Below are 22,496 nucleotides of genomic sequence, written 5' to 3'. Positions count from 1 at the left end.
TTTGTGTGAAAGAAACTTGGTATTACAAAAGCATAAAGACAAGATACCATCTTGTTCTGTGCAGAAGGTTCACAGATAAAGGCAGAAGAATTTATCCATACATTTTTAATGATGCAGTTTCTCCAGAATCTCTGTTTGAAAGTGAACGGGAAGTTTGCCAGCCTGTCAAACCTCACTTGCTGTAATGCAAGTCTTCTTACAAGATCCACAGAGCTAGACACATCCCTTGCAATTGCTTAGGCTCGTTTCTAGCCATTATTACTACTGCAGAAATCAGGTTTCTGCAGCCTCCTGGTAAAAATAGAGGATTTGCATGGATGGGAATAAAAAATATTTTAACATCATCCCCTTAGCACTTCTCCAACATACCCAGAAACTTCAGAGAATGCCTTTAGCCAGCCTTACCACTTACTTGGCTAGGTAAAAAGTGTTCAGAGATATTATTGGATCCCAATCTGCAGGCCTCAGCCTGGTAAACCAGTGGGTACTACCTGCTTGTTATTCCAACTTCTGTGGTATTTTATTTTCTGTGCTCTGCACAAACGATACCTGGAGTGGAAAGCTTTATAAACAAAATGAACTTCTAAGGACCCCAGTACAGTCGCCCGTTTACTAGGACAAGGCTTTATTCTTGTTCCCTAATCAAAGGAATTTGCCATTGGCATGAAAAAGCCAATTGCCACTGATTGAAAAGGCAAACCATTTAAGTATTCCTATTGGATTCTGAATCATTATGACCATACAGATTAAAGAAATCCCTAATAATTAACCAAACATATATTGTCAATGAGTTACTGTACCAAGTGAAGGTACTGCTAGTATGAATCTGAGATATTCTTCAGTAAAATAAAGCAGGAATCTAAAAAAGTAATTGTATTTTAATCCTATTTCATTTCGGGTCAGATACACCTAGAATTACGCTCTATTCAGTCAGCATGCTCTTCATCTTTTTGGTCATCCTCATCATCAGCTACAAATATACTACTACTAACATATAAATATTATTCACCTTTCAAGAGAACTAGAGCAAGACTTAAAAGACCAGTGTCTTACTATCTGTCATACTAATGACCGTTCATAAAACATATTGTCAAAATGCGATGGTCTTTTAGACACTGAAATATTGTTATTAAGTTTTTATAAGCACTTTTAGTATCTCTATAATACCAATTAATGTATGTAGTTTCAAATATACAGGCCATGCTACTGAATACACTTAACTGATTTGCGAGTGCAGGTCAGTGTGGCTAACAGCTTTTACAGGCACTTTCAAGCCAGACAGAGAAGAAGCTAGTTGTGAGCCTTATGCTTGGGTGAGCCTCATGCTTGGGTGAGCCTCACCATCACACAGCTTTCGCTGACATACCTAACCTATTAGCATATTATATATATGCTATATATATGAAAATATATTAGCATATATTTTCAGATAGAAAAATGCACACAGAATTTCTACTCTATCCAAGGGGCTGCAGCCAATTCAGTTCTCATAATGAGGAGCACAGTCCACAGAGGAAATATTATACATTCCTGAAGGTATTTTCTTGACACCATGTTTTACTTCTTAACAAACATTAATTCTATCTTTAAAGTACATATTTGGATTATATATCCTCTCAAGCTTATTCTCTCCTTCAATATACAAATGTCAGAGTTACAGTACTTGTTAAAACAGTTAAGTGTCTTACTTGAATCTCATTTTTTCATTCCAGCTGAAGACATTTTTGCACTTCTAGCCAGAATTTTCTTACTCACAAGTTAAGATACCTTGTAAAGCTTATACTGTTAACGGCAATCATTCTGTATGTCCTAAAATTAGTTTAATACAGCTCCATTGGTAAATAAATGGTTGAGCTTCTCATAATCACTTCATTTGATATTCACAAGTTTATGAAAATTTTCATAAAGATTATAAAAGCTGTAGAAATCTGGCACAAAGAATACATCAGCGTTTTTAATCATTTGCTACCTATTCATTTTGCATGATTCATATCCCATCTACCTCAGTACAGCTTGTACCAAGACAGGAACCAGAAAAAATCAGAACTCAACTTGAAATTTCACCTCCTGTGAAAACACTGTTTCTACTGAACGTTAATGCAGGCCTTCCCGTAAGAGAGGCGTGGTCCCACAGGCTGAAGGATAGGTGAGAGCGCTCCGGGTTCCTTCGGGAGCATTTGCACATCTGTGTTTCCCAACTTAGCCGCCGGTATTGCCAAATGCAGGAGACACGCAGGAGGTATGCAACATCTGGTGTGGGGTGCTCTCCATCTTTCTGTGAATCTAAGGTGCCTCATCTCCTCTCCGTTCTCTTTTATGGCTGAAAATTGGTGCTCCTCTAATCCTATTTATATCCCTTCGAAACTAAAGAGATGTCATTTCCCATAAAGACAAGAACCAACTGCTCTTCAAGCGTATTTCTCCGTACAAGGAGACTGTCCGTGCCATAAAGCAAATGTAGTACAGGTCGGTAGGCAATGATTTTGGTTTGTGTTCTTCTCTGAGTTTTCCTGTGTTCATGTTGAGGACTCACACAGCTTGCCTTTCCGTTTGACAAGGCAGAAGTCCTTGGCTACACACGTTATACTTCTTCTGTGGCAAGTGCCCACTACTGACTGATCACAACCTACCGAATTGCCAAACTGATCTCGGTGTGTACCTTGGAGTATCCCCATACTGTATTTTCTCAGTCTCCAAACTACTGGGATAATTGCAAACTGCTATAAAACATACCGTATAAGGCATAATTTTCTGCAATATTCATGCATGCCTGACGTTGCTTCCGACACCTAGCTAGTCACAGTCTTTTTGCTCAAAAGAAGGATTTTCCTGTCTTCTGCGGACAACCGCATGAAAAGATAAACTGCATCACTGAGCAAGTCAGAGCCATAGTATTGTGTTACTACTACCCTGTGTAGTCAGTCTAATAGTTAAATGCCAACATCGAATTTTTAAGTCAAATAAATGACACCCTGAGGCTTTGTTCTTCAGCTTTATTCATATAATACAAATTTTATCTCTCTTGCCTGTCCCTACAGGCTAGAAGTTATGCTTTTCTCTCCTTTTTCTTCACAGTGCATCTTGTAGGCAGGCAACAAACAGGACAGAATGAAGAATAAGTGATTCACCAGAAGTCGTTCCAAAACTCTGGATTTCTCTTTTCCAGTTAAAGCATGCTGTTAGCTGGAGATGGAGTCCTTGCCTTTTTGGGTAAGGTTTTTGACCCATGCAATTTAAACCAGTATTCCCTGATGCAGAAGGCACTTTTTCCCACAAAACTTCTTGGCTTAATAACTACCAGTTTGTTTCCTAGCTGCCAGACAAAGGATCAGATGAAGAGCACGACCCAAAGAAGTTACAGACACCCTGCCCACAGGTTTACTGTTTCACTGGCAAAGCAAGGCATTAGTGCCAGAAGTTCTCCTGTGGCTAAGGTGATCCACGGGTTCATACATATCAGTCTCTCAGGTGCTGGAATTTCATATTCTGACAACCAGTAGCCAAACCTCTGGGATGTTACTGAAACAGTATTTATCTCCTCTAACCAAGGACCACTCCGCAGAACAGGAAATAAACCGATGCTTTTTTTAGCTGCCTGCATCAGCTGTGCTGGAGGGACAAAGCTGTTCTCACACAAAGCAGAGCCCAGGGGTGCAGAGCTCAGGAGCCAAAAGGACTTTTAGCTGAGAAAGAGGGGCTAAACATTGAACATCTAAACATCTGCAGCATGTAAGGACAGTGAAAACCAGAATACCCCTGGGGTGGTACATCCTCCTTCCTGCAGCACCTTCCTCTCCAGGGTGCACCCACAGCCTGTTGCGAACTGCACCCTTTTTTTAAAGTTCTATAAAGGGGCAGTCGCCACCCTTATAAAATTGAATCTGCTGGAAGAGAGAAAGCATCTTTTCTCTTGTTGAAGCTTTCACCAGCTGGATTTTTGGTTTGCTATTGCTTGACAGGGTTATATTGAGGTTACATTACCACCAGGGTGTACAACAAGGTTACTCTCAGAGGTGTTTGCAGTCTTAGATATGGCCACGCATCCACCAGTATCCACATGCAGGCTGTATGCAGGTCTGAAAGGCTTGAACATTACTTCTGTAACACTAGCTCAAATTCCCACTCTCCACTGAACAGATACATAAAATGGCAGTGCTGGGGGCTGCTCCCGTTGTCTAAACCCCCAAGTCACCAAATCTCACAGCCTCAAAAAGGGGAAGTGACATCAACTGGTGAAGGGAAGGATCAATAAAATGTATTGTTACAAGTTTGAGACAATTGAAACAAAGTGGTTGCTAATGGTTAATTCAAAATACAAATATTTTTGTGTATCCTGCTAAGTGCTTTGCTGAGCACTGATAAATCCTTTGTCCAAGAGGGTAACTTTGAAAGGAAGTGCCCCCCACAAGATAGATGGGCTGCTGGAAGCACACCATGAAGAATGGGCTCAGCAAAAAGTAGGGGAAAGGTAATTGTGGCACTGGGAGATAAGTGACCTCCAACTCCCAATAGTCCCCAGGAAGGCAAACCCCCACTTGGGGAGCATATGTAGTCAATAAAAAGCTTAAGCTGTCTGAGAACATGTACTAATTTGCATTAGAAGCAAGAAACTTGTAACCAACCCTGTGTGTGAATGAAAATGAGTACGTTATATGCTATGAAAATACAAATACTCTTGCATACGCTGCGCACCCTTGAGTAGCTCAGTGTGCATGTCAGGAGAAAAAACCTCCATGCACCCAGCAGTGCAATAAACCAACGTCAGCGCTCTGATCTGTCATTTGGTTTGGTGAGTTTTCCCAGTTATAATTTTCACCAATACCAACGCAGTTCAAAAAACACAGCCCTTCCCACCACTTGGGCGCTTGGAGTTGTAACGTACACGTGTCATGTTCAGCATCAAAGAGGGCTGCCGGCAGCAGGCTGGCAGGTGTGAAGGCGTGGCGGTGCTTGCTCCGGTGCCTGGGCCTGAGGCCTAAGGCCTGGCTCCGGGACCTTGGGCCTGTCCCGGCACCTAGGCTTGGGACCCGAGGCCTGGTTCCAGGGCCTGGTCCCGGTGCCTGAAGCCTGGTTCCAGGGCCTGGGGGCCGGGCCCGGCGCCTGAAGCCTGATCCCGGGGCCTGGGCCTGGGCCCGGCCCCCGCTAGACGTGCCGCCCGCCAGCCCTCACCCGCCGGCCCAGCCGCTCCCCTCCGACCACCTCACCCCCCCGGGGCGGAGCCGGGAGGCGGCGCGGTGCCCACCGGGGGCCTCGCCCCGTCCCACGCCGCGGCCGTGCGGGCCGGCCCGGGCGCCGCTCAGCATGCCGGGAGCCGCCGCTCAGCATGCCGGGAGCTGCCGCGCTGCCCGCCGGGAGCCGCAGTCCCGGCCGCCCGCGCCTCACGGAAGCCGGGGGCGGGCTCCAGCGGCTCCATTTTGCGCCCATTGGAGGGGCCGCCGGGCCGTCCCGCCGCCCCGGCCGCGGCGGCAGTGCCAGGCAGGGCGTGAGGCGCCGCTCGCCGCTCCCGGCAGCGCCGTCCCCAGCGGGGTGGGGCCCGCGCCCGTTCCCCCCGGCCGCGGGCTGAGCGCAGCCCCCGGGGGCGAGGCCCCGTCCCTCCGCGGCGGCGGCTCCATGGTGCCCGCCGCCCCCCGCCGCCCCGCAGCAACAGGCAGGACGAGGAGGAAGCGGCCCCCGGGGGTGCCCAGCGCCCCGCCGCCGGCCTGAGCAGCGTCGCCGCAGCCGGAGCGACCGAGCGGGCGGGGGGCGCCCGCGGGCCGCCGGCGATGGCGAACCAGCTGGTGATCCTCAACGTGTACGACATGGTGAGCGCCCGGCCCGGCGCCGCGGGCCGGCAGCGGGGGCCCCGCAGCTTGGCGGTGGGTGCGGGCGGGGGTCCCGGCTGCCCGCCCGGCGGCTGCTGCCGGGGGGCGCGGGGCACACGGCGCTCTCCCTGCCCGTCCCCTGCCAGCCCACGCGTGAGCTGGCGCCGTGGGGGCGGCGGAGCGGGGCAATAGCGCAGCCAGGGCGGGGGGCGAGGGCGAGAGCGCGGGGGGGGCCCGTCGGTGCCCACAGACCTGTGACCCGCAGCAAAAGTTTGCTGCGGCGTCGGGTTGCCAGTGACGGGTAGACCTGCTGTCCCTGGCGGCAGGGGAAGCTCTTCCCCTGCCCCTGTGCCCCTGACGAGTGTCCCCCGGCCCCTCGCCTTCCTCTGGGACTGCCCCAGGGCCCAGCGCAGCGGGCAGCGCGGCAGCTGCCTTTCTTGCTGCTGAACACCCTGAAAACAGCTGATTTTCCAGCAGGATAGTAGTTGGGGGTAACCAGAGTCTCTGTAGGAATAAGAGATTTTTAGTGCTGTGTCGGTAACGTTGAATTTTTGAACAGTTCTGGTATGGCTGCGACTTAGAAATAAAGGGATGGCTCCCGCTTGGTTTGTCGTCCTTCGAGCTCACCTTCCCTCCCTTCTGGGTAATCTTGCTGTGACACCTACAGCAACTGTTGTATTTTCTTACCTTCAGCTGGAAGCTGCTCAAGTGCCATGGTAACAAATGAGGTGTGTAAGTACCTGCGTAGAACAGGAGGTGCGGATAAGTAATATTAAGAAAATATTATCTGTTAATGCGTTTCAATCTCTGGAAATGAGAGCGAGTAGCACCAGTTCTCTGACCACGTTTTGAGCCTACGGGTGGAGGGACAGGAAGATTGACAGCTAGCTTCAGGTAGCTGTGTTTGTGTTACTTGGCTTATTTTGGGTAGGCTTTCCTGCCACCACCATTTTAAAGTGAACTTTTGGTGTTTTAAAAGGGTGAAGGCATATAGTGTAGAGTCAGTGACTGCTGGCACAGAGAAAATGCAGCTTGTTTGCTTGGGAGTACTCAGGCTCAAGCGCTAGAATATTTGATAGCAATCAATAGGGAGCAGTGTGGCTTGAAACTAAAATTATATATGAGATTATATGAACCAGCCTGATTCTTGTCATTATTGTCTTTCATCCTAATGTTTATCATAGAGATCAATGGCCCTGTCAAAGGATTTCTCCCTGCCACCTCCCTTTTGTTTCCAGGTTCTATCTCCAGCAAATATAACCTGTTACTTCTACGTTGTTTTCCCTTCATTGTAGAGAATGAGGGGAGACTGGAGACAGGAGCAGTGTATTCACTTCGATTTTGTTTTCTGAGGGGCCGGCTGGGGGAAGGGGTCTTTGCTCACCTGGTTGAGCTCGTATGTGATGCTGATATGACAAAAGCCAGTGTGCCTTATTTATACTAGACTTATAGAGGGAAGGATGCTCTGTCGCATGCATATGTATGACTTCTCTGGACTACAGTTCAAAAATATGCATCAGAGAAGCTCTTTCAGCATGAAAAGAGATGGTTTTACATATATTAACTATAAATATTTGTACAGAGGAGGAAGTAGGACTTCAGTTTCAGGACTCTTACATAAGATAGTATCTTTGAAGTCAAGGCTTGATGCACTTGTGACTCACTAAGATGGAAGCCCCAGTGTTCTCACGAAGATGTGCTTAGCTCTGCAAAGTGTCGCCTGGGCCCAGTGCACAGGCAGGCTGTAAGAACGTGACAGAACGGACCGTCTCCTGTGTAAGCATCTGCCTGGAAAGCAATGCCATGGCCTCCGTGAGAGCCTCCATTCTCACTGTGGTGATAGCATCAGTGGGGTGTGACTTCAGCACTCCTTTTCTTTTTCCCTTGTAATGTTCTACTCCTTCATTCACACGGTTCTCCTTCGTCTCTTACTCCTTAGATTTCTTTGCTGCAGCCCATATCCTCCTTTTTTCCTCCAGAGTTGAATTGCTGCGATCAGTTTTACTCCAACCATTCTGGGAAGGCTGACAGTTGACAGGAGGGAAGGGGGGTGGGGGGAAGCAATGGGAAGGTTGCGCTCATAAAAACAAGTGTCATACTTTTCCTGAGGACATGATGGGTGTCCCATTGCGATTAGTGGGGCTCTGCCTACGTCAAGAAGTAGCATAGTCTCTAAAGTCACCATCTGTGGAAGGAACTTACTCTCCAAAAGAAGCAAGCAACATGTTTATTTGCAGATGTTTGATCACATGGAAGGCTGGCTTTTTGTGCATTGGTCTGCAGTTGTGGTATTTGTTGAAGCTGTACATCACGACAAATTATGTGTAGTGTAAGCTGAGGCCACGGAGCAGAATGTTTCTATTTCCTGCTTTGGCTGTGTGTGTTGTTTTGTGACAATGTCTACATTATTTGACCATCAGAGGACAAGATTTCCTTAAACTGGAAAGAGAAACCGAGGTTCCCACAGGGTCTGAAAGGCACTGTCACTGTGTGTCCTGCCTTGAACTCTTCGCTAAACAATGTCTCAGTCCACTTTAAACTTGTTTGAACCAGGAGCTTAAACTCAGGCCTCGCTTTCATGTTGCACAGCAGTTACATTACCGCATGCAGACAGCCTGCTGAAGTCACTGATGCTGTGGTGTAGGGGGGAGAAGGGAAGCATCTTTCTTAACAGCTTCGTAACAGTAAAATTCTGTCTGTTCATCGAATGCTGTCAACTGTGTATTGAGGCACTAGCAGGTTTACTCTTTGCTTCTGACATTCCGTGTTGCTTGGTGGTGCATTTGGGGTTTTTTGTAGTTCAGGTTTGGGACCAAGGTTTTTTGTTTCTCTTTTGGAACAAGAGACCGCTGTTGGTCACCTGGTTGACAGAATCAACACTACTATAATTGCAACAGTCGTATGAACAGCTTTATTTTAACCCGAGTGCTAGCTGTAGCTTCATTTCCCAGGCAGCGCTTAGGTATGCAGGGGAATACTAGGCAACCTTGCTACTCTTGAAACTCCTTACAGGACTGAAGTTCGTTGGTTTTGGAGCATATACCCTTCCAATGTCCTTAGCACTTGAAAAAGCAAAATTCTTTGATCATACCAAAGGGCGAGGAGGGGTGGGTGGGTGGATGTGTGTTGCGCAAGAAAGTGGACTTTCAAGTACTGGTGGCTTTACGAAGTGAGAGAAGCTTAAGGGCATATTTATGTGCTGCAGTTCATGCCTTTGAAAATCTTTTATGATCATTGAAAGAGTAGGGTGAAGACTTTGATACATTGTGTCTTGAGAGCCAGAGTACTTTGTAGTTTCGTTTTAACTACTATTTTTAGGAGTCTAGTTTTCCTGTGCCCAAAGTAGCATCCTGTTTTTTCCCTTGTCAAATAAGGCTATAACAATCCAAAATATTAACATAAATGCAAGCTCTGAAGAAAGTCACAAAGATATTTTTGAAGCACTGGGATTAGTGTTTTTTCTTTCGTTTCAGTGGCATGACTTTACTGTGCACATAGAAAAATACTTCTCTAATATTTTCCTTCTGATAGTTGCATTAAACATGAATTCCTGTTTTACAAGACTGACTTACTGCAAAATACTGAGTATATGGGATTGTGCTGCTTCTGTGCCTTCTACTATGGCAGAAATGAAGGGAATCCAGTTTGTGTAATGGAAGCAAGGATGTAGCTTTTGGGATCAGCTTGGGATTCTGGAACTTACAGCATGTTACCGAACCAGTGAGCTATACAGATGTCTTTTAATTTGCAATCTTTATTTTGTATGTCATATACAATCTTTTCAACTGTAGCCAAATTCAGCACATTTTTAAGTTGCATTTGTCCTGCATTTCTTTCTTCAGCGAGATAAGGCATTTTGTTCAATGAAAAAATGTGACCAACCTTCCAATAGCTGATCCAGATTAAGTAATAATTAGATATAATTACTGTTCCCAGGGGGAAAGTAATTCTGCCTTATTGAAATTCTTTTATCTTCAATTAACCTGCTCTGTTCTTACTGGAAATTCTAAGTGAAGTGCCACCTCGCTTTAGGCACTTCTTCCAAAGCCGCGAACGTTTGTTTTGGTAGGCTGGTGAGCCCGGTGTGTAGGTGGCAGCAGTAAGGAGGAGCGCGTACTTGAACAGCGCTGGTCTTGCCCAACACCTTGTCAGAGCAGCTTTCCATCCCGGTCGTCTGCTGCTGTACGGATCCATGAGGAGGGTTGGTGACCCACTTTTCTGTCCTCTCCCTATACCTTGCATTCAGTTTCATGCGGTTGTGAGAGAGGAGGAGCATCAATATTTTTTTTTTCTCTTTGCCTAGTAGCAAACCAGGCTTTATTACTTTTACTGCTTAAGGGATATCTTGTGTAACTTCTGTTCCATTTTCTGAGAGCAGCGATAACCTTGCTTGGCATTACAAATCCGATGCATATATGGTATGTAGATTATTTGGAATTCAGAGGCCAGACCCAGAGTTTTCTGGCCAAATGGGTGTCCAGGAGGCGAAACAGTAGAGCACCAGGGACACTGTTTAGCTCAGTTCTAGATTAGGTTCATTTGGATACACCTTCTCATTAGGCAAACATACTTTCTTCCTGTGCTGGCAAGCTGTATGCTGAATGTGCCTACGGTTTTGACTATAAATATAAACCTGAAACTATTTTGAAATGGTCAGCTGGTAAAGTGTGGGATAGGACTGGCTTCAGAACTGAAACAGGCTTATGCTGAAGTAGTTCTTCCATTTTCCTGGGGGCTTTGAGTTTACTTCATTGAGCAGAATCCTTTTTTTTGTTTGTTTGTTTTTTTGTGATTATTTTTATGCTCACAAACCCCCGAAGTTAGTTGCATAGTCTTAACATCATTCTCCTTGCTTCCCCTCCTCTTGCTTTATCCCTGTTCTGTGTCTGTCTGTACAGAGTAAATCTAACCCAGTGTTATTTCTGGATGTAGCTGCTTGATATGGACTAACTCTTCCTTTTTCTGGGGGGAGGAAGGAAAGAACGGCTAAGCCCTTTGAATAGACTAAGGTGATGATTTCGTGGAGTCATCCGTAGCCCAGTGGCTGACACAGCAACGCACTGACAAAGCCAGAAACTAAAGCAAAGGGTAAAGTTTAATCGCAGGCAAGATTTATCCGCAGATCTCAAGGAGCCTTAACTTTATATAAATACAAGGAGCAAAATCCATCTTCTGTGAATTCATGTTGGCAAAATTGCCGACAAATAACTTGTCTATAGAAGAGAACATCAAATCCTCAGCATCTTGTTACCCAGATAGTCATTTGTGTGCTGTGCCTGCTCACACAATTGTGAACGTCGAGCTTGAAGAATAATGTGCTGATGTTTGGCACCTGCTGGTAACTGAATTTGGGGGACTATTTATTTTAGGTTTGATGATACTTAAAAGAAGGATGATGGTAAAAGCCAAACATATTCAATTTGTAACTTTTGGCCTGACTTGCTCCTTTTTGCCATTTACCTTGTAGTGATCTTCATGAATAGCTTCTCAGTCCAAAGTTGAGTGTATCATTTTTATTGGGAGAAAACTAGCTTTCAGAAATGCACATTATATGCCACAGTGTTTGTAATGGCCTTGTAAATTATGCAGGAACTCCAGCTAGCGTGTCTTAACAAAGCGTGACACCTGTAACCTTTTACATTTTTGTCATCGGTTACGCTGGTTTAATAGTGACTTCACATCAGAAAGCACTTATTATGCCAACAGGCTGTGAAGATGGTTTCTTTTTCTTCCCGTTTGCTAAACAAATATTAATTTGCTGGGGGTACTGCTTCAGTCCGTGTCCTGCCTGCCAGCTGACTTGGAAGCCTGCATGGCAGAAGGTCACAGTGGTGCCCTTTGGGGCCAGATGACCTGGGAGGAAAAATCCCACTGCTGGAGTAACTGATGAAATAATGTTTTCCTTGGATTTTTAAGATGTATTCTGAAAACAGAAATTGGCTAGTAAGAAAAACTACTAAGGTTTCTTTCTTTCTTTTTTTTTTAAAAAAAAAAGCTTTTGTTTGACATTCCTTTTTAAATTGTGTCACTTGAGAGTTGTTACTGCTAGACACTGATACTTTGAGGGTGCTACTGTAGCCAAGGAAAGACAGTAATTTTGAGGTTTTCCCTTTCCAGGACTCTGTGCATGTTTAAGGCCTTGAGGGTGATAGAGCCTGGTAGGCACTTGCTGCTACTTTTGAAAAAAGAGAAATTACTATGGAAAGGTTCTCCCCCAACACCCACCTTTTTAATTATTTTTTTTTATTTTTTGAAGATTGCTTCTTGGTTTCCTTTTGAGACGCAACTATTATCTGTTGGCTACAATACTAGTGGTAATTAGAAACGGGTGTTAGACCTATGCAAAAGACTTTTATACCTGATGTATGGCGAGACATACAGCAGGAGCCTGGAGAGAGCTTAGTCCCTTGTATGGTCACCACCAAGTATTATATGACAAAGTACACTAAGGTAATTTCAGTCCATCATATATCTCTGAATGTGCCTCATGCTCACCTGGTGATAAACAAAAGTGTCATCATGGCTATAAATGAGCGTTGGTGTGTGTATATTACAGTCCTACATCCTGATTATTATTATTTTTAAAAAATAGGCACTCCTGCAGAATTACTGCAGTTGATTCTAGAATGTGTTCCACCTAATGGAAAACTTTGCAACCTGTAACTTGTTGACAAATCAAGAGTTGGATCGGGATTTCTCCCAGGTACAGTGTCCTTGGCTGACGGACATCGACAGCGCTAAAACACTGGAGCAGAACCTAATGGAATTAATTCACTGCGTGCAGTACGGCATGTTCTGTTCCCAATAAATGGGTTGTGCCATTTCACTTTGCGGTAGGGTTTTATGCTTTTAATGTGGGGGACAAATTCTGTGCCAGTCTGCTATCAGAAGACAGATCTGTGTTGGAAACTAAGCAGAGTCCTTCTTGTTTTCTTCTTTCCGTTTAGTATTGGATGAATGAATATACTTCTTCCCTTGGAATTGGCGTGTTCCATTCAGGTATAGAGGTGTACGGCCGAGGTAAGTACGACAAAACTGTAACTTACTCTTTGTTCTGGGAATGCTGTTATTTAAAAAACATTTTTCAGGTAGTGAGAGAAGACTTGACTTCTGAAGCCTGCTCATCAGTTTTCTTATCTCTTCTGCCTCTGGAAAAAACCTTGGGTATGAATAATCCGGTAGCTGTCTTGCATCCTTGTATAAAGCTGTGCTGCTATGAACAAGTGTGCGATTTATTCAGCTAGACATAGAAATCTTTATTTTAGTTTTTGTAATATCTATTGTTAAAACAAATGTATGCTTCGTGTAAGCATGGTTGAATCACGCTTCCTCGGTGTTCTGCCAGCACCTGGTGCAAGTTAACTACAGAAACAATAGTCTGTTGCAGAGAGGCACCTAGAAGTGCATGATGCGCAGGAAAAACAATCTGTGCCGTACTGGTAGGTTGGTTTGTTTTAAAGAGACAGTTTCTTTAAAAGGCATCTCGTGCATACTGCTTACAAAAGGTACACTTGTCATAAATACAGTAATACACTCTGATTTTGCTAAATAGGTTGTGCTTTGGGAATGCAGCTTCCTGATCTGTTCAGGCGTCCTTCTTGCTCTCACGAGGTGTTTCTGAGCACGCTGTAGCACAGGCTCAGGTCTGAGGTGTGCCTGCCTAGCAGTATAACGATGCTCTGAGGTGATGGTGTTGCTAAAAGTAGTCCATTTAAAGAAGAAAAATCTACCTCAGGTTTGGGGTTTGGTTTTTGGGGGGATTTTTTGAATGTGTTTGGAGGTGTGGGGAAGCGGCAAAAGGCATGGCATGAAATCCAAAGGCCACGGTGCATAGTTTTTGGTTTTGGAGTCAAAACAAATCATTTTGGGTTTATATATAAAAAATATAAAAAAAGTTTTTATGTACTTTTATAGTTTTGAAACATAGGGATGTTTCATAATGGTCACATTGTAACTGGGTTTGCAAGTGTTACCAAAGCAAGGCATTGACAAAATACCAAGCTTACTGTTAATACCTTTTTGGATTTCTTTTAATCCAAACCAGAAAGACCTGACTCTTAATAGTGCTGTGCCTGAAACCCAGTTCTCGAGCTGTGCCAAATACGTGTGCCTCCCTTCCTGCTCAGATTATAGCAGCTTTTGCGTACAGCAGGTCATACCCCTGCGAGAACAATGACTTGCATTTTTCAAAGCACATCAAACTTTATTAACCTGTTGTAAAAAAGATTATCTACAAAACCGAATGCTAGACTTGGATGACGTGTTACGAGTTTTGAGGAAAGGAAGTGTGAAGTCATGTTTTAAGCTTTTTATTGCGCTCTGGGTGAGGCGTGCTGTGTTATCTTGCAGACACAGAAGGAAGCTAAAGCACACCATGATATTCTCAGGGAGTGTAAGTGCTTATGCCAGCAGATGCACCGGTTTACTTTCATGTTATAGTGAACAGCTCAGGACAGTTGAACTCTTGCAAATCAAGAAATTAAAAAACCCCACAACTATTAGGCCACTGTTCGCTGCCACACTTACAACTGTAGTACGCACCAAATAGAAGCACCATCAGACCTTTAAGGATGCGGTCCTTTGAATCCCTAATTTATAAATCTGTAAGTGGACTTATAAAGACGAGCATGTATAAAGAACATTGGTAGGATTTACAATTTAAGTTGGAAATCCTCGCTTATGCAATGAAAACAATATATACTTAGTGTAAAGTTATTCAAGTTAAACCTGTACACTGATACAGGAAACTTCCTGTCAGTTTTTACTCAGGTTGACTAGTAACTTAACAAAACTATTTGTTTCCAGCTCCTTGCGTTTGTTACCTACAAAAATAAGATGTCTGCTTCCTAGCTTGAGATCCCTGTGAAGTGACCTTGCAGTGACATCAGGTGTTCTTTACTGTGGTGTATGCCATTGCTGTTAAATCTGAGCTTTCTCTTTCAGAATTTGCCTATGGTGGTCATCCATACCCATTTTCTGGAATATTTGAAATTTCACCAGGAAATGCTTCTGAGCTAGGAGAAACATTTAAATTTAAGTAAGAGATGTATTTTCTTGTTTTTGAGAAGGGATATTAAAAAGACAACTTGTTGCATTTATTTTTGAGGATAGATGTGTTGAATGATACTACAGGATTCCTGACTTTCTGAGAAATTACTGTGGTTTCTTTACTTGGAAGTGAACGATGGACAGAGGTGATGACGCAGCAAAGTGTCTACAGCAAAGAATGTTCTTTTTAGCCTACTATTACATTCCTTAAATGTGTACAAACTACGTGGCTAGCTTGTGTTATTCATACAGTATATACAATGGGGTAACTTTTTCAAGGTAGTGAAATTTTTATTCGAAGAAAAAGCAGGAAAATGTTGTTCCCCAAGGTTTCCCCGTGTCTTTTTTCTGCTTTCTCGGTGAGACTGCCTTCCCTGCATTATGAGCTCTTACCTGTTCTCAGCTGTCTCTTAGAAACAATATCCTTTGGAGAAGAGGGGAAAATTGCCTCCAGCGTTTGTCAGAGTTAAGATGCAAAGAATTGAAGTGAGCTACAGGTGGACAATCGGCAAGGAAATAATCTCTCATGATAAAGATGAAATCGGTGCCATAAAATGGAATAGAAAGAATCTGTTTTATTCTGGGAGGGCAAAAAGATCTCACCATCCACAGTGGGGTGACTTTTGAGCAATGTATGAACAGTAACCCACTTATATCACGGGAGCCTGATCACCTTCTACTCTCTGTTTCTCTTCTAGAGAGGCTGTGGTTCTAGGCAGCACGGATTTTATGGAAGATGATATAGAAAAAATAGTAGAAGAGCTTGGAAAGGAATTCAAAGGAAATGCTTATCACCTAATGCACAAAAACTGCAATCACTTCTCTTCAGCTTTATCTGAGGTAAACAAACTATAGAAAGGTGCTTCCCAGGTGGCTACAGAGCGTCATCTCCTTCCTGCCCTTTGGAATGATTGGCCTAATTTCCAACTTCCCATCTCTGTTACCTTGGGCAAATGTCACCCTTTTTCAGGTTTTGTTTGTGTTTATGTCCAAAGCACAAGATTTTGCTGCCAAAAATGCTAAATATCATTGTCATATATAGTTTGTGTTTGAGCAGGGGTGCATTCTTAATTGAGAGACCTGGTAAATAGAGTATTAACAGGATTTTAAAATAGTTTCAGGTGCTCCAGAGATCACTACTGAAGATAGAACCACGTGTTATTTTTATCAGTATTTCCCCACAGAACCATCACACTGAAAAGAATTTTTAAGTTATGACCTACTGTTAAAGAATAACGAAGGCATTGAAGTTTCACAGCCGACGTTGATCTCCTTGAGAGGCTTTTGTCAAGTTATTGCTCTGTGCGCTGGTCATGTAGATACCTGAGTGGTCGTGCTGGATGTGACCCTGGAGTTGAATGGGCTTTGCTTTTCCCCTCAGCTTTATTTGAACGTGATCAGTTTACCGATAAAATTGAATGCCTGATCGTGCACATGTGTGTCAACACAAGGGAGAGGGTCAGGAACAAGTGACCCAGGACAAAGAGGGGAATGGCAGTTACGATTTTTCAGTGGTTGGCAACCTGTGCTTGTCAGAATTTATTCTAATGTTTTGTTGAAGGACTCAAAAAAAAGGGATAGCTATTTTTTCCGTGCTGAACTTCCAACTTCCATAACGTTTAATTATTTGGGGTTTGGTTTTGTTTTCAAAATAGTTAATGGCACACTTATTGTGTAGACTGTATTTTGTGTAGACTGTGAGATCTTACAGTGGTACTGGAACATTTTATCAAGGTGATGATTCATGTGCAATGCTGGTACGAGTAAGTAGGGTGAGACACCGGCAGAGCTGCAGCTGGCGTGAAATCTGGCCTCTGTGGCCAGGTTTTTGCTGTACTTCTCAACCGCATGGTCATGTAGTTTCTATTTTATGTCTTGTCCTATTTAGTGTTCAAATTGACTATAATACAGGGATATGACTACGAGTTAAATGCTGCTCAGTTACAGCAGAGTAGTGTCCCCATTAGCTATGGTGTTCTCCAGATTTCCACTGGAGTAAGTAATACCAGAAGTGAATATGGAGGTAGTTAGGTAGAACAGCTCACTCCTTGAACAGTGGCAACGAAACCATTTAATTGACGGATGTACAGTAAAAACAAGTATTTAATGCAGCTTTATATATCTCAGAGGAGTTGCAGCCAGCTTGGCATTGTCTAGCTGCTCGTGTGGCAGTGAACCTAAATGTGTGTGCTTGGCCCGTGTGCTGCAAGACAGCGATGTCTTGTGCAAAGCCCTCGGAGGTCGTCACGGTAAATGGCCTCAGCTGTGTGCGTAGCTCCACCTAACTGGAGCACTGACGATGTCTTTTTGACCACTTGATTTCGGGGTGCTTTTTTGTAAGGGTGAGGTTTCTCCTGCTGTTTCTGAGGAATTAGCAGGGAATAGAAAGCGCTCCTTAACTCGTGTCTCTGCCTTTTGTAGAAGTTATTCAAAAAGAGTGAGGTGGTTGGGCTGTTCAGGGCTTCTAAAAAAAGCGTAGAACCATGTGTCAAACTCTCACAGTGGACAACAAGCCTCCTTGCATGACTTGGGATGCTGCTTTTACTGATGGAGAAAGTTGTCTTAGCGCAATTAACTCAAGTGCTTCTTGACATGCCTTGGTGATACGGAGATCGTAAGGCTGCTGCGGCCTTTGCTTTTTATTTACACTACTGTAGTTGTGTTACTGCTGAGTCTAGAAGACAAATTAATCCTTTCTTTTTCCCTTTCCCCCTTAGATTCTGTGCGGAAAAGAGATTCCGCGGTGGGTGAATCGCCTTGCCTACTTCAGCTCTTGCATACCGTTCCTCCAGAGCTGTCTGCCGAAGGAGTGGCTGACTCCCGCAGCCCTCCAGTCTAGCGTTAGCCAGGAGCTACACGACGAGCTGGAGGAGGCTGAGGATGCCGCAGCATCGGCTTCCTTGGCAAGCTCGGCATCTGGGGCTAGAACTGGACGCCACACCAAATTATAAGTCCTCCTCCAAAGTAACAAATGGTTTGAAATACTTCAGATTAATCTCTCCAGCAGTTGACTTCCTGACAGAACGTGAGAGCTGACTCTAGAATGTTGTTTTAATATGCAAAAAAGGCTCTCATCAACCCCTGTTTCAGCTCAGGATTATTTCTGTAGTGAAAAGAATTGCTGGGAGAAAAGGGAAGGATTTTGTGTGAAGCCACCCTTTTCATTTTCACCTGTCTGGTAGACCTGGGTTAACTTAACATCTTGTATAAAGCAGAACTTAAATTATTTGTTTACAGTATTGTGTACTGCTGTTTACAAGTCCTGTAAGGACTCCTACCACCATGGAAGAAGAGAGAATTTGGTTTAACTGTTGGTATAACTCAAAAGCAGTGGTATGATGCCCTGGATGAACTCTCCCCTTTGTTTTCAAGATTTAAGGCAGGTGAACGTTAAATTTCTGAGAAATGCCAGAAACTGCTGATTACTATATATGTGAACAGGGTACTGTGCACTTAAAGTGGCTGATGTAAACAGGTAGATTCCAGGATGCAGGGAGACTGCTTTTGTCTGAGATCTGTTAATAGAAGTATGACCTCTACATTAACGAAACTGTGGATTTTTGCACATACGAAGGGAAATTTCTATCTTACAATGCACATTGATCCCTTTTTTTTTTCTTTTTTTTTCTTTTTTTAACTCAGCCGTGTAGTTTGCATCCTATCTCCTGGCTGTATTTACAGTCTACTTCAACCAGGATTGAGATGTGTGAATATCTTCTGTTAGAAGCATCAACGACTTTTCCACTATTTGCTTTCCCTGATTTCAAACTTGTATATACAACTTAGTACTAGTTTTTTGTGGGGTTTTTTGTTCGGGTTTTTTTTTTGTTGTTCTTGTTTCATATAGTTTGGAATAGTGTAATACAAGCCGTTTATGGTTGGGGAATGGCCTTGCTTTCTGCTGCTGATTTTGCTTCATTTGAGTTTGTAAAATTCATGCCTTTTTTTTTTTTTTTTTTTGAGCTATAAATTACTGCCCAGTTGTGCATATCTGCACAAATTACAGAGAAATCCTAATTTATTTTCCCACAGTCTCTATCTGTGGCAGTAACTTTCTTGTCAGATGTAATGAAGAAAAACCTGAAAATTGCTTATGCACCTGCGTGTTTACACAGCAGAACCCACTAATCTGCACACGTAATTATATCTGAAGGTAAGAGAGATTATTTTCTAAAACACAGAAGTATGTTTGCTGGTAGATTATAATTAGAGCTAAATTATAATTAGTGATCAGAATATATAATGGAATGCCTTATTCTTGTTCATTTACCAAGAGAATTAATGGTTCTTCCAGTCATTAGTGTAAATTAGTGAGGTTCTGTTGTGCACATAAGGATACAGTAGCACAAACATGAGGGAGGTGAGCTTGTGTATTTTGTAAGACTTGCTGCCTTAAACTACCAAAAGCCACGCCATCCATAACGCGACCAGCTCACAAAGAAGTGTGCATTACTACAAGTATAACTGATTTTTACAAGCTTTATTTTCAGTTTGTTGCCAGGTTTGGTTTTTCCATGAAGTTAAACACTGACTCTACGGTTTCTGCTGTTTAAAAGGAAAAAAAAGTCCTCTTAGGAGGCGAGAACGCTTCGCGTTACGGATGCTCCCAGCCACGGGTAGTCGGTGCCATGGGACCCTCCGGGGAAGTGCAGTAGGCTATGTCGTGATATGAATTCATAGTGATCGCCAGCTCCAACTCACGTTGGGAACGAGTGGAAGTTTTTCTGCTGGCGGTTGGGTTGAATCCTTTGTCAGACAGGCTGTTCAGTTTTTGCTCATCTTCTGTGATGCAGTGTAGGTACAGAGAGAGAGGCGCTTGGTTCTGGGAGGGGTGGAAGAATCATGTGAGACTCTTGCTGGAAAGAGCGGGGTAGCAGCAGAAGTCGCTGTAACTGCAGTTTGGTACGTGTTTTAATAATCTACCAAGTGGGAAACGCCTAGGACTGACAAGCCTCCCGCTGGCTCCGTTCTGTGGTCTCCAGAAGCTGGACATGCTGACTCTCCCTGTCGAGTGGTTTCTCACTTGACTCTCTGAATTTTTGAGTTCTCCTTCCTTTTTTTTTTCCTGTAGTGAAAATGAACATGGTGGTCTCCAGTCAACTCTCAAGCATTACAGAACTGCATCTCACACTACTTACAGCTCAGACAACAGGCCGCGGACAGGTTATTTTGTCTCTGCTGTGCAGCTGTGGTAGTAATGTGACTAAGTCTCTTGGCCAAGGCAGGTCCTTTATTTCAGCTCAGGGTTGAGGCCACTGATCTAGCAATGTACTGTAGCTTTTCCTAAGTTTTAGGAAAAAATAAATAGAATGACTTTTCATTGCTACCTAACTTTTATGTACCAAAATCAGCTTTTTAGGCTTGTGATACATCCAGAGCGCTAGGTCACAAATCTCTACACCTTCATTAACACACACAACTACAGCATGTACAATGCAAGAACGTGACAGATCACAGCACAGTTTTTATTTAGAAGTAAAACTGAGACTATTTTTTATAAAGCAGACTGGAAAGTTTGTAACAAACGTTCATTTTATTGGTAGCTGTACAGGTGAAAATACTGTCTTATGCTCCGTAATTATTATTTTTTGTTTGTTTCAAAACCATACATCTGTAAATCCTGTGAGGAAACTGACACCTGAACCCTGAAGGCTGTTGGGTATCGTGTCAAAGCAGGCGGTACCGTAACTTCAATCGCGTGCTGTCAACTCAGCCTCCACTGGATGCCTCCAAGAAGTCACCCTGCCAGTGGTTACTCCGATTCGTTAGCAATAGAGCAAGTTACCTTTCACCAGCATTACTGCCAAGCAGGGATTACTTTAGTCTACTAACGACCACACTGTGCTAGGACTAGAACACTCCAAAATGCTGTGAGAAGGCTGGACACCTGTGGAGTCTTTTCCATCAAAACGGGTAGAAAAATATCGCTACTTCAGGGTTCTGCTCTGTTTACTTTCTCATTCTTCTTTAATTTTCTGTAAGATAGTACTTTTGATACATATTATGTTGTTTAACTCATTTTATTTAAATGCCATTTTCTGTTCAGCAAGCCAAAAAAAATCCAATGTACTGTCAGTGTGCACCAGTAACTTCAGAGTGGCTTGGTAAAAACATAGTTGCATTACTTCTAAAATTTGCAATGCAATTCTGATCACTATTGATACATGGTAATTTTCACTGTTGGAAGTTGGTTACAAGCTGAATATTCACTGATGCATTTTTTGTAAACTTGTATTCAAGTTTACTGTACTACATAGTATTTGTATAAAATTCAAAGAATTTTGACTTTTGTTACCTGTACATGGCAACAAGTTGTCTAGCATCTTAAACTTAAATCCATCAGTTTATTAAAAATACTTTTATAAAAAAAAAACCAGACAGTTGGCTGTGTGTGTTACTGCCCTGGTGCCTACAGCTTGCACTGCCAGTGCCTCCCAGGCTGATCGGTGGGTTTGAAAGATGCTTTCAAAGAGTAGTAAACTATCTGAGGGTTTCCTTGGATAAGGAAACTAGCTAAATTACAGGCTTATTCTGACATAATATTCTTATCGTCTTCTGACATGAGCATCGAGAGCTGCAGTTTGGTTTGTCTGAGGCATTATTAAAAGCCTCAGTTTTTAACAGACTAAATTCAAAACGTTTTCAGGTGTGGTGTGCTGCCTGCAGTGGCTGGGGTATCCAGACACCCAGCTGTGCCTTGGATGCGGTGCAGATATTCCGTGCCACGTTCTACGGATTTGCTCGAAAGCCCGACCTTGGCTGCTTCACCTGCTGCCAACGCAGGCTACGAGGCACGGGGGTCTGTAACGTCTGCACCTGGCCGGTTCCTTTGAGCAGAGCAGGAGTACCCAGGCTACGTAAAGTACCAGCAGCAACCCGGCCTCGGCCACTGCTACCTGCGCCGTGGCTGCGCCTGCTGCGGTGGCACAGCCCGGCGCTGAGCCAGGCGGCTGTTCCGTTAAAAAGCTGCCGAGCTATTTCAGTTCAGGGGGCAGCTCAGCGGCTGGGTTGCAGCCTGACCCCCCTGCCCCGCGCAGTTCTGTGGGGCGGTGGCACCTCTGCTGGAAGCTGTGGTCGCTCTGGGCAGCATTGCCGTGCTGGCTGCTCCTCACTGGCAGCTGCAGAGCAGGTTCCCCAAGCACCCCCAGCTCGGGCAGAGCTGGCAGCATCCCCCGAGGATGGGCTCTGCCGGCACCCGGCCGTGGTGGCTGCGGACTTTGCAAAACGCAGGTGGGTGCAGGTGCTTTAACAGGCGAGTTCTGTGCACCTTCAGGGCACTGACAGGTGGGAGCAGTGCCCTGTGGCTGTCAGAGCTGGGGTCTCTGCCCCTCTCGCCCCGCAGCTGGGAGGGGACGTGCTCGCTTGGTGTGCGGAGCCTGGCGTCCCCCTGTGTGCTGCTAATGCAGGTGGGACAGGACCCGATGGAGAAGCTGCCAAGATAACAGGTGCGTTCCCTTTTCCGACTGCTAGTGGACCCTAATCACTAGCAAAGCTGCAAGAGAGTTGGAGGAACTTCTACCCTCTTGAAGTTCTTGAAAAATTTGACAGAGTTCATCAATTAAGGTTAATGATGACCAGAAAAACTCAGTTTGGGCATCTGATGGCCGAGTGCCTGTCCACTTCTGGGAGGGAGATAGACACACAAAA

At 44.2% G+C, this 22,496-nt stretch overlaps 1 protein-coding gene across 3 annotated transcripts; it reads left to right on the top strand.

Annotated features, from left to right (window-relative positions):
* Window positions 1–5,403: 5,403 nt before the first annotated feature.
* DESI2 (desumoylating isopeptidase 2) lies at window positions 5,404–21,220 on the top strand. Of its 3 annotated transcripts, XR_005104897.1 has the most exons (6): window positions 5,404–5,801; window positions 12,749–12,965; window positions 14,745–14,838; window positions 15,548–15,689; window positions 17,567–19,002; window positions 19,340–21,220. XR_005104897.1 is itself a non-coding variant. In XM_037391902.1 (5 exons), the coding sequence occupies exons 1-5, from the start codon at window positions 5,763–5,765 to the stop codon at window positions 17,798–17,800; spliced, it is 726 nt and encodes a 241-aa protein (XP_037247799.1). In that variant the 5' UTR covers window positions 5,404–5,762; the 3' UTR covers window positions 17,801–21,220. The 3 variants fall into 3 exon arrangements, 2 of the variants coding, with proteins under 2 accessions (XP_037247799.1, XP_037247800.1); XM_037391902.1 differs by having other exon boundaries at window positions 17,567–21,220; XM_037391903.1 differs by having other exon boundaries at window positions 5,411–5,801; window positions 12,749–12,821; window positions 17,567–21,220.
* The last annotated feature ends 1,276 nt before the right edge of the window (window positions 21,221–22,496 follow it).

Source organism: Falco rusticolus, chromosome 6 (assembly GCF_015220075.1).
Source record: "Falco rusticolus isolate bFalRus1 chromosome 6, bFalRus1.pri, whole genome shotgun sequence".
NCBI lineage: Eukaryota > Metazoa > Chordata > Aves > Falconiformes > Falconidae > Falco > Falco rusticolus.
The sequence above is the reverse complement of the archived record's forward strand: the minus strand, read 5'-3'. Positions and strand labels throughout refer to the sequence as shown.

Excerpts from the sequence above, each read along its gene's own strand:
- DESI2 (XM_037391902.1), top strand. The coding sequence starts at position 5,763 with ATGGCGAACCAGCTGGTGATCCTCAACGTGTACGACATG. Across the intron at positions 12,966-14,744 it reads GCCTCTGGAAAAAACCTTGG|AATTTGCCTATGGTGGTCAT; the intron begins GTATGAATAATC and ends TTTCTCTTTCAG. Across the intron at positions 15,690-17,566 it reads TCTCTTCAGCTTTATCTGAG|ATTCTGTGCGGAAAAGAGAT; the intron begins GTAAACAAACTA and ends TTTCCCCCTTAG.